This window comes from Rhipicephalus microplus, chromosome 3 (genome assembly GCF_043290135.1).
Source record: "Rhipicephalus microplus isolate Deutch F79 chromosome 3, USDA_Rmic, whole genome shotgun sequence".
NCBI classification, from domain to species: Eukaryota; Metazoa; Arthropoda; class Arachnida; order Ixodida; family Ixodidae; genus Rhipicephalus; species Rhipicephalus microplus.
Genome location: NC_134702.1, coordinates 238,199,539 through 238,214,714, shown reverse-complemented (window position 1 = coordinate 238,214,714; position 15,176 = coordinate 238,199,539). Strand labels below are relative to the sequence as shown.

The window sequence follows — 15,176 nt, the reverse complement described above, 5'->3', positions numbered from 1 at the left end:
AATAGTGGAGCAGCTTTTTATCAATGGGATAGTCGTGACTGGAATATACAGGTTGACCACTCAACGATAACTACTAAAAATAAAAATGAGAGTACATGGAATGGCCAAAGTATTAAAAGGCATCTTCACCATAAACTAAATGTAATTCAGAATGGCCCCTGTGAAAAGGCCATTCCACGTGCTTACACATTAGTTCACCTGGCAGAAAGCCAAAACATGGGCTCATAAACATTGCAGTCATTTTGAAATCCTTAATGTGCTTGCAATTTGAGGATGGGAGAAAGCCAAAACATGGGCTCACAAACATTGCAGCCATTTTGAAATCTTTAATTTGCATGCAGTTTGAGGTTACCGGTAGCAATTAGACTGCGAGTGCAGCTGCCAGATAAACTCTGCAACCTTCGTCTTCAGCTGTAGATTCATTGTGGTCTGGCAGCGAAACAATCTTTTCTTTCGATTGCTACATGTCGCAATGTGATCTTCAGGGTCGGCCAGCAGCGAATGTTTCTCTGGTGCACACTGTCTGTCTGCTGATCATAACCATAACCTGTTGCTGTAATCGGAGCTGCCGGCATAGCTGGAAGCAACAAGGAAAGAGCATCCGGCAAGACTAGAGCTGCGAGAACACCCACTCGTGCAAAAATAAGCTTTCATTTGTTGTGTGTTACTCGCGGAACCCCCTTGTGTTCTTGTGCACTAGCATTTCAACACACCCTTCACAAACTTCAGAATAGGTTTCGTCATGACTTCACGATTTTTAGGGCTGTTTCCTTAAGCTACGATGAGCTGTCATTGGCCAGTGGTTGAGAACCAGAAAAAATGCAGCTCACAGCCCAAACAGATTCATAGGACAAAAAAAAACATAAGATCAATCTGCTCACTGTGTAAGGTGGGAAGTAAACAAACCGACACTGATGATTGCAATGGCAATGAAGGTGGTTTACTTTAGTTGCTCATAGTGACCAGACTTCGGAAGATTTTGTGCGAATGATTGGTGTATAAAAGGGGGGTCGACCTTTTATGGCTGCCTTTCTTGAGTTTTTTGTTTTTGAATTCAACTTGCAGTCTCGTTCTTGAGGCACTTTCCTTGGCATCATTGTCTGTTAGTCCTCATGAATATTGTAGTTAACAAAGAAAATTAGCCCTTAAATTTACACTTTTTGCCTTCATGAAAACGTTGAGCCATCCAACCTTTTGCCAGTCATTTATGTCAACTAGCTATATTAGAAAGACAGACGAGGAGAGTATCGTCGCCGAGCTACTTAAGGATGGATACACGGAAGTGTTTATCTGCCAAGTGTAACGCCATGTATCACGAGTACAACCACCTTACCATGGAAAGCCACCTGTGAAAGGCGCATTACATGACCCCCCTCCTTTTGTGCCAATACGACTGGCAGCAGTAGAATCGAAGATGTCAGCCCAGCGCATCATCATGTTATTTGTGCCGGTAGTTAGTGAAGAGCTTTCCAGGATTCACAAAAAAGAAGAGGTAACTGTGATTCACCAGCCTGCATCGACACTTACCTGCTTGCGACTGCAACAGAATGATCAACCTTGCAAGGAGCAACACCATGGCGTTGTCTAGAAGGTGCTGTGTTTTGAGTGGCCAACCAGCTGCATAGGCGAGAGCATGTGTTTCCCAGAAAGCTTGTTCCCAGAAAGCTCTGTGTTTCCCAGGATATCTGTTTCCCAGATATTATTGTCCTACAGGAGAGTAATATCAGGAATATGGAAGTGCGACACAGCGCCCTTGCAGGACGCTGTGTCGCACTTCCACATTCGCCTTCCACATTCCAGGTTGTCGGGCATTCCACATTCGCCTTCCACATTTCACATTCGCCTTCATGGCTACGAGCAGTGTTGACCAACTCTGCCTGGTTTTAAATGCACATATAGACCCAATGAAATGGATGGGAGGATGACCGCTGTCGTAGCTGAGTTGGTAGAGCACTGGGTGCATTATATGTAAATTGCAGGCTTGGTTCGTGCCAGCAGCAAGTTATCTTTGCTTCCACTCTACTTTCTTCACATTTACCGAATTTACTCGCGTAATGAACCCACTTGCATAACGAACCCCCCCCCCCCCCCCCCCCCCACCTTGAACCTTCAAAAAGGGAATGAGAAACAACTCTCTCTGTGTTTGTCATGTCGCACGGATGTGACCTGGTGAACTCTTGGTTTTAACCGACCCGAAGGTCATCCACGGGGAGACCACATCAAAAAGGGAATGAAAAATTTTTTTAAATGTATCTGTTCATTTTATTTCGGTATGACAGCCAGTGCCGGTAAAGATCAAAACAACGTTAAATCAACTCATTATATGACAAAATAACTGCAATAAAAGTAAAAGATACTTATGCAATCATGCTAAACAGTTGCGAGCAGCGTGAGCGCAGACGATGACAATTCAAATTTGAAAGTCGCGCCTAGTATAGCAAAGCGCCATCTGTTGAATGCACGAGAAACCTCTTTGCTGGTAGCGCCACGCAAACTCAGCGGCACAACAACAAAGTGCGTGGTGTCCTAAATGGAACAGGCCACGCGCTCGCCATGTCAGACCTATGCAAAGCACAACTGCAACCACCGCGCCGACAGCGTGTTGTGCACTCGCAACATATAATACAATGTCTGTGCGCCACCGTTCGACGCTGCGTTTTTGTTAATGGGTTTGTCATTGTGAACTTAGTTGGGACACCTGCTGCGCAGCGTGCGTTCGGCCGGTACACTAGCTACACGGCTGGTTACTAACAGCACGGGCTGCAGCATTGGAACTGAGCGGCTGGACGACACTTCAGCGTCGATCCATGCACTTTCATTACGGAACAAAACAGAAAGAGCTTTGGGCTACAAAAAAAATTTGCCCGCATTTCACGGGTCAAAACAAGCAATGTCATCACCCGAAATTTTCACTGATATAACTCCGATGGCTTTTTTCTCCCACATAATGAACCCTCCCCCGAAATTGGCATCTACTTTTCTAAAAAAAGGTGGATTCATTATGCAAGTAAATATGATATATTACAGTCGTTACAAATAACATCGCCTAGACTTCTTTTGCCATTATTGCCTGTTCTCATTTTTTTTTGTGTGTCCCAAAACCATCTGTTAAAAGACAAAGCCATCTATTAAAATTCTCTTTTTTATTTATCTGTAAAAAAAGCACTCTTTATGTAGTCCGTTTGTGCTGTCCTAAGCTGTGGCCACTTGGCACTAAACAACAATTGGGTGTATTGTGGCTAAGTGGCAAGCAGTCATGTGTAGGGTTTTGTTTGTCCTTGCCTTTAATGTTGATGCTACTGTTTACAGGTCACATACTTTGTTTCATATATCATGTGCAATGCTGGCAAAGTTAGCGAGACTTTTTGCAGTGTATATTTCACTAATAGTGCGATGATTTTTCCGTCTAATACATTTCTTTTCTTCTCTGGAATTAACGATCAAGGCAGATGCTTTGTACAATAGAGATAAATGGGCCCCTTAATACATCTGTCTATACATTGTTCTGGATCACTTCACATGTCTTTGTTCCCATTTCTTGATGTTTTGCAGTCGACGACCGATTTATCGGACCCTCAAGAGACCTCGAAAATGTTCGAAAAATCAGGCAGTCCGAAAATCCAAATGTGTCCCCAAAGTGCTCAATTTATTGCTTACTATTTAGATAGAGGGAGCAAAAAGTGATTGATCGTCTCCTGGACTATGCTTCACTTCTGCATGAGCATGTACGCCCGCATTTCAGCAAGAGTTGCCGTGTCGCTGTAAGCAGATGAAAAAGTTGCGATAGCTTGCATCAGCTCAGCTTGTGTCGTCTGAGCTGCTGCAGATAAGTCATCATCGTCGCTCTCAAACGCTACTAGAACTTGACGAATGATTTCTTTATCTGTCCACATACGCAAACTCGTAAAACGAGACATATGGGGAAATCTCGATGCCCGCAGTGCGAAGGTCGTCGATGAGCACCTCACCTCCGGACACCTGGTGGACGACGTTGCCCTCGTCCGATGCAGCCGACACGCCATTCAGTATGAATCCCGCGTGGCAAAAACAGTTGCGCAGCATTGTCGATGCCATCGACCTCCACGCACCGGCGAGCATGCTAATTGCTCCAAGCAAATTGACCGAGTACGCTTTTCGACTGTCGAGGCATACCACCGCACACGAACGCAAGCGATAGTTAACTTTCAGAGTGCGTTTGACACCCTGGTTCATAGGCTGTAGGACACTTGTAGTGTTCAGTGGCAAGAACTCGACGCGCACAGCCTTCAAGTTGTTAATGTGTCGGTGTGCAGCGCAGTTGTCAACGAAGAACAAAATTTTGTGACCTTCTAGATCAAATTTGCAATCTAGTCTTCTCACATAACTTTCAAAAGTCTGCCGAGTTACCCAGGCCTTTTGGTTGGTCTCATTTACACCTTTGAAGCACCTCGATGCTTTCAACTTGCTTATCACGAGCATCGGCAGTTTTTCTGTACCCGACATATTGCTGTCGATTAGTACAGTAACTCGCTCCTTACTGTGTTTGCCATCATGGCAACGCTCGCCAGCAAAGGCAAGAATCTTTTCTGGCATCAGCTTGAAACAAAGTCTAGTCTCGTCATAGTTGAAAGTATCATCTGGCGAGTACTGCTGTAAAAGGGACTGCAGCTTTTCAGAGCGGTAGTTCGCAACAGCGCTAAGGTCGACAGCTGCACTTTTGCTGCACAGTTTTAAAGCTGAGATCAGTTTCTTAGCCAGCCATCACTGACCTTAAACTTTCTAATATTCATTTGAAGCACCTTTGTCTCAGCTTTCTGATTGAGGAGGCCCCCGGAGACAAGAACCTTGCTTGCCGCTGTTGACTTCAGCTATAAAATAAGGGCCTCCTTGAGCTTTGAGTAGGGGCCTTGGCTTGCATTTTTCAGGTGACATCCAGTAGACTTTTCCGCTGCCTCCAAAATCTGCTGCTTGTATTTCATGTGGTCCGAAAGAGTCTGTTAGGAAATCTGAAACCCTTTTACAACAGCTGCCCGTGATCGGCCGCTTTCAACGAGCTTGACGATGGCAGCTTTCTTCGCCATCGACATGGTGACATACTCACCCCACTTCGTAGGAGCTCTCGAGACCCACGATAACATTGATAATCCCTTATTCATTACGAAACAGCGCACTTAGCTGGCGTTGTTGCTAGGCAACACAGGTGGAACACATGGCGCACGCACAGGCAAACAGTCAGTCGAGGTGGTCCGATTTGTTAAACAGTGACAAGAGAGAAGAAAGAAAAATGTTCGCCAGCAATGCTGATGCAGAAATAGCCTTGATCCAGCACTTCAAGGTGTTCGAGGTAGCAACCCTAGCGAAGGCTAGTAGAGATATTGGTCATGCACCAGGCCAGCACCGGTTCGAGGCTATTGCAGGAAAATGTAAATAAACAAGATGGCGGCACCAAAAAAATGGTGGTGGTTGGTTCGACTAGTGCTTAGAAAGCCCGAAATATCGAACAGCCCATCCTTAAGTGTCCGAAATTTTGAGCTGTGAAATATATTGAATTTATGTGGTATGTCCTGGTGCTAGATAAATGTCCAAGTCATCAAACATGTTTGAAAAAAGGGGCATCCGAAATACTGATCTTTCACTGTATCTGTATTTTTTCATGACACTTAGTATGTGTGTTCATGCTCATCTCGCATGAGCATTTACCACAGTGAAAGCAAAGCGCGACACACGCATACTCACACATATTGCTGGCTGTACACCTTGCATAGCTTCCACGGCATTGCACCTCATGTATGAAACGAAGTATAGCTTACTACTCCTTTCTGAGCAGCATTGTCCAGGTTCTCTGTAAAGAGAGCAGTCTGAACAAAAAGAAGAAAAAAAAAAACAGTGTGAAGACGAGTGTCTCGACACTTTAATATCTTCGTGCTTTGTGTCTCTTTAAAATTTGCAGCTTCAGCATATGTCACTCATGTTGAGCTCTGCCTTCTTTTGTTGTTTTTCTGGAAACAGTGGTGTCCTCCCCATCGGTGCAGCAGTGCAAGTTTTACCCGCACTGCACCAACCTCAAGTGTCCCTTCTTTCACCCAAAGGTGAGGGCAGTAATGACTGCTGCATGACTACTTGTGGTGGGTTTGGAACTTGCGCGTAGATGTGTGTTAGGAGGGCATGGCTGTGAATCATTGCACATGTGACAAGAGGAGGCCACAGAAATAAAGGAGGGTAGGTATGAGTGCTATGAGAGTGCGTACACCAAGACGGGGCCCACGGGAGCGCCAGTTTTATGAACAATCACCCCCTTTTTTTTTAAAGGGGCCTTGCAACACTTCGCCTAGAAATCATCAAATGGCCCCTGTATTGGGAATTTATTGCCTCGTAAATCGATTGCCGATAACTCTTATGAATGCATCAAGTATGAGCTGAGTTATGGAAATTCATTAGACTCATTGAGTGCTCCTCTGCTTTCATCTCAACAAGTGCGCTGGAAACTACAAAGGGGGAAGGACGGAGGCAACGACAAAGGAGGCAACGAGCTGAGTCTATGTATGAGCAATTCTTGGGAGGATGTAGCTCTTAAAAGTAAAAAATCGGTCCAAAATTCACATTTTATTTTTCATCATTTTCACGTTTTCGATGCCCTTTCCCAAATATTTGCAAATTTGGCTTCAAAATTCCACTTATTTCTCAAGTTATGACCGATAAAAAGAGCAACTATGTGCAAGCACGCCTTTGAATTAGAAGTCGGAACTAGCCGTACATTAACCGCCGACAGCACGTCAACTACGCGCTCCACCGGCACCATTTTGGTCTTGTTTGATTGGTCGTGCTTCTAGCTTTTTTCTTTTTCAGTAGACAAATATGTGCCCTTGGCAAAAGCAAAAAAAAAAAAGCGAAGCAGCGAAGCCAAAATTACGCTCAGTGCAAGATTCTATTAGTTGCTTGGTGCACGTGTCCAAAATGGCGTTTGCCAATCGGCGAAGAAAACTTGCTGGCAGTGTCTGCTGCTATTTTGAAAATGTATTGCCCTTGCGTTGGCGTCATGTCCGTAACATGCTTGTGCATTTTGCTATGCCCGGCTGTACAAAAACGTTCCATTTGCAGCATCATTTTGGCAATTCACGGAAGAAAAGCAGCGGTAGAAAGCCCAACGGTGCTGCAACTGGGTCACGGGGAGCTAGCACCAACGTTGTTTGATTATGCCGGCGTAGACGCTGGCTGTACGGTTACTGAAGGTGTTATCAACGAAGGAGTGTGTAAGACAGCTTCCCCGGATAGTGGACATTCTGTGGACTAGGACAGCGTCAATGCTATCAGCATTGATAAAGTGCACATATACACGTGCCTCCCTGACAGCGCATGCGATGTCGACTCTGGCTGGGTGTGGGTAGACGCTGATGTGATCAATGCCAGCGAAGTGCACGCGCTCGCGATACGGCCATGCTTAAGGGTCTTTCGTCGATGTTTGCAACAACGCGAAAAATTGCCAAAGGGGTTGCCATTACACACTAGGCCGTCTGAAAAGGCCCTGCTCCAAAGATGTCAGCGGGGCAACACTCAGAATTCAAACGAAGGCCTCCACTCCAGGTATTTAGAGTTTGGTGTCAGAGTAGCAGCATGCTTCTTCTTTTGCTCTGCAAGTTGCTGTTGTATAAGCTGTGCTGCTCTTCAACACAGGAAATCTCAATGCATCTGCTGCAATTCTAGAGGAGCTGGACATCACCATATCCAGCAGCATATTCTTGAGGGCTAGGGAGAAGGAGAGTGCAAGTTCCAATAAATAAGCATCCAAAAGTGTGAGAAAGCTCGTCAAATGGAAGCGTAAGGATGGGATACATGCAAATTGTGTCCCTGGTGCATTTTTATAAAATTTTATTAGTATATTTTGAATAAAAGTGTTTTGAAACGTTTCATCCTGTTTTCTCAAAACAACAATTTTGGTACATTTGCCTATTGAAAGAAAAATAGCTTCTGTTCTGTTTGAGTTATCAGCATAATTATTTTTTTGGCAGAAAGATAAATGCATGCAGTAAGCAATATGCCTATTTTGACTGCAATATACACTTCAAAAGTGTTTTTAATTGGTTCACATGTATCACATGTGAAGGCGGCTTTTTTTTTTCTGTGAACATTTATATCCTCGAACTCGTGTTGAAATGGGCCCAACCAATCAATTTATAGCATATTGCACTCCTTAAGGGGAGACACTGGTCTGAAAATTTTTTTTTAATATTCAGTATTTCCAGCTGAAATTTTAGTACAATATGTATTTTTCACAGCTGAAAACAAATATGCAATTAGTTTTTGCTATCACATTTAGATTTTTAAATATTGACTGTTACATAAACTTGCATTCTGCCCAGCCTTTTGACATCTTCCTCATAAAATATTGCTACAAATTTGATATGACAGCATTCCATGAAGGCCAGGGAGTGCAACAAAACCATAATTTTATTTTTAGCTTCATTGGTACCAGAGTTATGGCCTTAACAATTATACTCATTAGAAATCTGAAACTGTTGCTTAAGTTTGTTGCTAATTAAATCACTATTATAAATAAAAATATTGTATTTTTTTGGTTTTCTTGCACTAATCAATGTATAAGCTTTCAAATGCTGCAAGAATTATCAAAATCCGACTGCTACGTCAAAAGATACTGTGGGCAATGGCTTAGGGTGTGATGAAAAATGTTGTTTTGAAAAAACGAGAAAAGAAGTTTAGGAACATGCTGAGCACTTATATATAACAAGAAAAGGTGTGAATCGGTGTATTAACCATGTTAGAAGCCACCAGGAATGTAGTCATCATGATTCTCCTTGGTGCGCTTTCTTTTCATGGCATGCTTGAAGTTTTCAGCATGCTCATGCTTCTTCTCCGATGCCACTAGTCGGCGACTGTCCTTTTCTAAGCATCTTTCAGCGGCCACAACACTCTGCTGCAGGTGCAGCTCCTTCAATATGGCGGCATCTGCTCTCCCTTTGCCAGCGTTGAACCTTGCGACAGCTTCGGCCACTGCAGCTTCAACGGTGAAAAGCGACGCGTGTTTGTTTTTGGACACTAGCGACCAGATGACGGAGTGCAGGCTCTCGTTTGAGTTCTGTGTTTTGCCTCGCTGACAACGCTCCAGCTATTCCTTGTCAGAGAGGCGCGTGCAAATAGGCCGCAAGGTATCAACCACATACTCCGGCAGGTTGTAGCGATGATTCGGAGGAGTCTTCTGCTTGGCAACAGCCTTGTTGTACTTGCACCATGACTCTTCACCAGTTGGGCAGTGAGAGTGCTGAGGGCTTGCATCAGTAGATGCTACGTGATAAAAAATTGCCCAGACAGCATTATTCATGGCCTCAGTGCTTTCTTGGTTGCTTTGTAAAGCCCATCCGTAATATGACGTGAGCTTTGTGACCAGCTCGCCTGTCAGTTTGCCCTTGCCGCCAAGGCTTGGCTTTCCTTCAGCTCTTTGTTTTTGCAGGAGGTTTCGAAGTGCTGTGCCCATGCGCTTATGCACATGGTTGACACAGTCCTCTTTTTCTATTGGTACGAAGCCATGTACCTGTGCCTCCTGCAGACTGTTGAAGGCCCGGCTGTCTCCATCACACAACATGGTTGTGTAGCGGACACATGTCTCTCCAATGAGTGGCCAAATAAAATTTGTGCTGCTTCCACCTCCATTTGTCCTGGCTTACTGGAGGTATTCTTTTGGCGAGTGTGACCAGCTAGCCATTCGGCATACCTTGGGTTGTCCTCCTTCGGCCCTAGCTGGCAGCCCAAACAAAAGTTCGATAGGACGACGAAGTCGAGCACATATCCCGTGAATAGTTCAATCACGGTCCCTACACAAATATGGGATGAGTGGCCCCTGGTCAGCCAAGTCCCATCAAAGGAAACGGCGATATTTCCAGGATTTCCATAGTTGAGTTCGGAATACACCGTTTTCACGGTGCTCGCGCAGTCGTCAATAACGCGCGCGGCAGCCTTCTGCGCGGCAGGGTTCATTTTCAATTTCACATAATCCTGGTATGTGTTGGTGTGTAGGCCTCTCGGTGAAATATTTAGGGCGGAAAAAATATCGTTGAGCGCAGTTTGCCCTTTTCCTGTGCTCATTGCCGCGCGAACCGCGAGCACGTTAATTTCGAAGGCGTGCGCTGCGTCCCCCCTGCTCTCGGCGAGCTCCCTACGGTCCTCAGTTTACCGCACTCGTCACATGTGAGAACAAGTTTCGGGGCTATGCCATATTCGTGGTCTTTCTTGGAGATTCTGCCAGGCCCGCCACACACACCGCACTTCATACACTGAAGAAGTTCGTTGACCAACTCTAAGCTAACGATGGTGAACGGCGTACCAGGCGTTGCGGCTCCATCCGAATCTCGCAAAAAAGACCGCTTGCGTTTTGTGGCAGACTTCGATGAAAGATCTTGCAGAACATCGCTCGCACGGCACTCGATGGCCAGTTTTTTAGCGTCGGAAACCAGGGGAGTGTCGACGCGCACAGCTCTCGTGTGATCTTGGGACTCGGCTATCGCGTCCGCGATCGCGGGTGCCGTGGCGGTGATAGCGCTGGCACAGCCTGCCTCTTCCGAGTTCTCAGCGGCAGAAGGTCTTGCTGGTGATAAGGTGCGGGCTCTCGGACGCCGTTTTCGCCTTTTTCCGAACGCATGAGCACTCCGGAACTTCCGATGACCGCCTGCCATTGCACCGAATGCACAGCCGTTGTTAGGCCTCTACGCAAAATGGCGGCTTGCATGCCGCTGTCTAGCAGACGAATCCCTTCGCGTCCAATAGGAAACCGGGAACTGCCCCACGTGACAAAAACGCACCAATGATGTGCGAGTATTCAGTTTTTTTTTATGCGCGATAGCTGCATTGTTGCTAGACGAAAAACGTTCTTCTGCTAGGAACAGATAATAGAAAAATGCGTCTTCAAAGTGAGACCAAAATGGCTGCGCTACTTGGTGCGGTTCTCGCGCGCCGCGGCGTTGAATACGACCGTTTTCGAGGTGGTTTCGGAAGCGAATATGGTCATCAAACTGGCTTTGCGACCCAATAACTCGACAAATATGCATTACAGGGCTATAATATTTTAGGAACAGCTTCGTTAGACCTTAATGATTATGAAAAAAATACTTCAAAAAATTGGTTTTTCGGAAAATTTTCGGCCTCCCATACCCGTGTCTCCCCTTAAACACCCTACATTATTTCGACACTGTGACCACTGTTATTTTTTTGTGTGTGTGTGTGTTTCCTGCTTAGTTGCTATAATTTAGCTTCAAATAAAAGGGCCCAGGTTATAAATTGATTGTGGAGTATCTTGGAAACTACTTGGCATATCAAAAAAGTAACATTTTTAGAATCTGTACATTTAAATACACGAACTGTGAGAATTTGGTTCAAATCTATCCATAAATAAAGAAGTTGCCTGTCAAGTGTAGCCTCTCCTTCTAAGCACTTCAGCTCCTTTTTCTCCTTTCAAGACATCGACTTACTTTCGAGAGCATGGCGATACCTCGTGGTGGCCATGATGCACAATAAGCACCGTGCTGCACAAGACAGTTCAAATGGCTCAATGGTCGCGTCCTTTCTGCCGTGACATAGTTGGTTTTTTCAGGGACGTAAATTGTTCAAAGGAGAACTAGCCATGTGCAGCTCTCTTTGGGACATAACTTTAAATCCACTGCTGTGTGCAGCGCGATAATATCCGGCTCACACAGTCTAAGGGGATTTGAATGTGACCGGCAGCATTTTGGGATCACATTCAGAAGGTGTTGCAGGTTCCGTCAAAATTTCATGTCACTGCTGACCAACAGGTTATGTGTTAAATGGAAGATATGGAAGTTTTGCGAGCACAGCAAGACAACCAGAACTTTCAATACCTGCTGGACTGTGTCGTAACTGCCACATGTGAGAGAGATGTTTAAGCCTGCCAGTGGGACATACTCGCACGTCGTACGATAGTTGCACTCTTCACTCCACGCTGCCGTGCTCCCAATAAGATGTTTGTGCTGCTTCCACTTGCTCTTGATTCCTTGTGGAACATCTGAAGCTGGCATCCCTAGGGTGCTAAAATTCGTATACACATAGTCAGAGTATGCACCAAATGTACAACTTCAAGTGTTTTGAATTAATGCAGGGCTTAAATGCGAGTGCACTGCAGCAGCTGCCCTGTAAACTGTGTCCATTTAGGACATGACCACAAACAGTGCAGTCAGCTGATGTATCATTCCAGGACCATATTTGTAGGCTTGTGCGAATAGTGAGTTTTACGTTCAAAGCGAATAGTGATTTTGGTCGAATAATTTCAAATCGAATTCGAATGGTATGTATCTGATATTTAAAAAAATGGGAATATTTATTGTGACCTGGTAATCTGCAAAATATATATATTTATTGAAGTAGTGGCTCTACGCAAATGTCTTTTTTTTTTCCATTCAAAGGAAGTCTTTGAATTTGAGTAGCAGCGGGATTTGAGTTTCGGTAGGATGCTGGTGATAACCTGTAAATTATATAACAATTTAAAGTTTATTATACTTAGAACATGTAAGCCATCATTACAAGCTTTTAAGCATAATAAAATGATGAATTGATTTGAAGGTAACATAGTGGCCTTGCAACACTTTTTCAAGTGGCCATAGAGCCACTAAAGAAGCTTATTGCCTCAAGAATTCATCACCACAAAATTTTTAGAATTGGTTCAGAATGAGCGGAGTTCCAAAGATTTGTCGCACACCTCAATTGCATTTTCTCTTCTCGTCCTCACAAAAGAGCTGGAAGCTAAGCAGGGCAGGATGGCACAGGGAAAGTAAAAAACGTCATGTGTGCTTCGTGACCTCCTCTTGTATTTTTTCTTTGAATACACGGCCTTTCAGTGCGATCGGGCACATACACGTGGCCAAGCGGCAGCCTCCCGCGGTGGCCCCAGTAACGACCGAGCGCGCCGTGCTCATGTCAGCCAGTGGCTGTGAATGAGCTTGTAGTGTAATTTGCCGAGGATAGTGAGCAATTCTTAGCTGACTTCGAGAATTTATTTTAAACTACAGGCCGCGTGCCGGGCTATATTATTTGCCTCGGCCGTTCTCGGCAGCTTCGACTACTGATCAGCAGCGTTTTCTGACCATGCTCAGCGAGTGTTGCTGGGCCCCTTTACGTTTGAAGGAAGGCTTTGCGGCAGAGCCGGCTTTTCCTTGGATTGTTGTTTTCGCGGTTTAGCATTGAATACTGCAGTGGAACCACCTTTACAGGCAATTACATGCAGATTAATATACACCTATTCGTTCATTGCAAATACTTTGAAATTTTTAATTATTTAAATTAGAATCGAAGCAAATTTAGATACTCTACAATTCGTATGAATATTCAAAGCATTTGAATACTTGTGCAAGCCTGCATATTTGGTCAATGCAATTTTGCTTGGGAAGACCAATACCTCGTCAGCTGTGCAGAAACACTGAAAATGAATTAAATTCTGTAGTGGTGTAACCCTACCTTTAGGTTGATTAGTGCCTCTCTCCTGGTGCAGCCCTGCAGGTTTGGTGCAGCATGCCAGTCATCATCGTGTCTGTATAGTCACCCGGAGGGTGGTGTGCCACCCCCCAACAAATTGAAGTGGACCTCAGCCACTGCCAAGAAAGCCGGGTCAGTACTCATTTTGGTTTGTGAAGGTATTACTCTAGGATTATATGAATTGTTCTGGTCAATGCAACTAGCCGGCCAGCTTCAGCAGCCCTTTCTCATTATGAAGAATAAGGTATGTGGTCTGTTTTACGGTCGATGGGGTGTTTGATGTTTCGCATGTGTCAAACAGCTTCTTCAAAAATGCGACAGGCACAGTGGCCTGTACCAGACTAACCAATATGCCAGCTGTATAGGATTGAATCACCCAAGAAATTTTTGTACATAATTTCTCTAAAAGGACACAGTAAGATCATGTGAGTGCTAAACTGTAGTGAGATATGGCTTGAGGAGGATGGAGAGGCCCTACCTGGTTGACAAATTCATAGTGACTGAAGAAATAATCGTGCTCATCTTTTCAGCCACATTCTCCGTTGCCAGGATCACTGGCCACCCAGCTTATGCTGTTAGTCTACAAGCCTAGCCATTGATTCATGCTTCTTCAACTCCATCTTTGAGGAGCTAATACCACTTCCTTAAATTGTACCCGTCTGTAATCCAATCTGCACAACCATTTCTGCATTAAGTTGAGCAACGGGCAGGAGAGTGGGTATTTTTAAAGGGGGATGGCGGTATTGCTGCATTCGTTCTTCCCTGAGCTTTGCAAAGACATTGTTAGAACCATTACTGTGGTCGCAATTTTGGCGGGGATCGAGTGGGATGAATGACCAAGTTTGAACTCTGTGAGTAAGGGCAGTTTCAAAATTGAAATAACAAAAATACAGTCCCATAGATATGAATAGGCATTGAACAGGACCTTCTGTTGAAAATGAATTAAGCAAGTTAAATTACAACTGAGCCAGTGTCGTATCAGTGGAAGAGTGCTGTACTTTTAAAGGCGATAGCCTTTCTTAAGATGCTTGAACCCAGAAATTTTGTTCTGTTTGTCTGCCACACACTTGAACCACCCAGCTAAAGTTTAAGCACTTTCCGAACTCCCAGTTATTTTGAACTGGTGGCTTCGTTCAAACTTGTCGATCAAAAAGCATTGTCGATCAAAAAGCGAATATTACGCATATCTGAGGCGCAACATCAATACGTAAGTAGTATAAGGTGGTGTGTTACATTACTAGATAATGCATAGATACGAAATTCTAAAGAGCCTAGTGTTTTCTAGGTTGCTTTGAAGATGTGACACTGTGCACGAAAAAGCCCTCTGCCAACAATATGGTCCCGCCTACTTCAGAATGTACCAGTAGTACATGCGCACAGCCATTGGCTCTTCCATGCAATAAAATACACAGGGATCCCATTCCTGCGCCAACTGTGCCAAATGAGACTTGCTGCGTCAACCTGATAAAATCGATGTAAATTGCGCCAAACCTTCTACGGGCCACATGGGGCTCGCAGGGCAGTTTTATGCGGCTCGCGGAACGATGTCAGAAATCTTGAAATCGCTAGACACTATAATTGTGGCAGTATTTAAATAACATTAATTAATGTTTTAAATACTGGAAACAGTAGGAGAGTCTAATGAGATAATTACTTACCTTCTTGCAAACAAGCTGTTGCGGCTTTCGAAAATTGGCCGCCAGTACTTC

The 15,176-nt window shown here is 44.6% G+C and overlaps 1 protein-coding gene across 2 annotated transcripts in view; it reads left to right on the top strand.

Moving 5' to 3' along the window:
- Nab2 (Nuclear polyadenosine RNA-binding 2) overlaps nucleotides 1-15,176 on the top strand; it is a 148,371-nt gene that overhangs the window by 109,642 nt on the left and 23,553 nt on the right. For both annotated transcript variants that reach the window (XM_075890831.1, XM_037420191.2), the window contains 2 exons: nucleotides 5,989-6,068; nucleotides 13,484-13,599. In XM_075890831.1, the coding sequence (XP_075746946.1) occupies nucleotides 5,989-6,068; nucleotides 13,484-13,599 (196 nt within the window). The remainder of the gene's footprint in view (nucleotides 1-5,988; nucleotides 6,069-13,483; nucleotides 13,600-15,176) is intronic.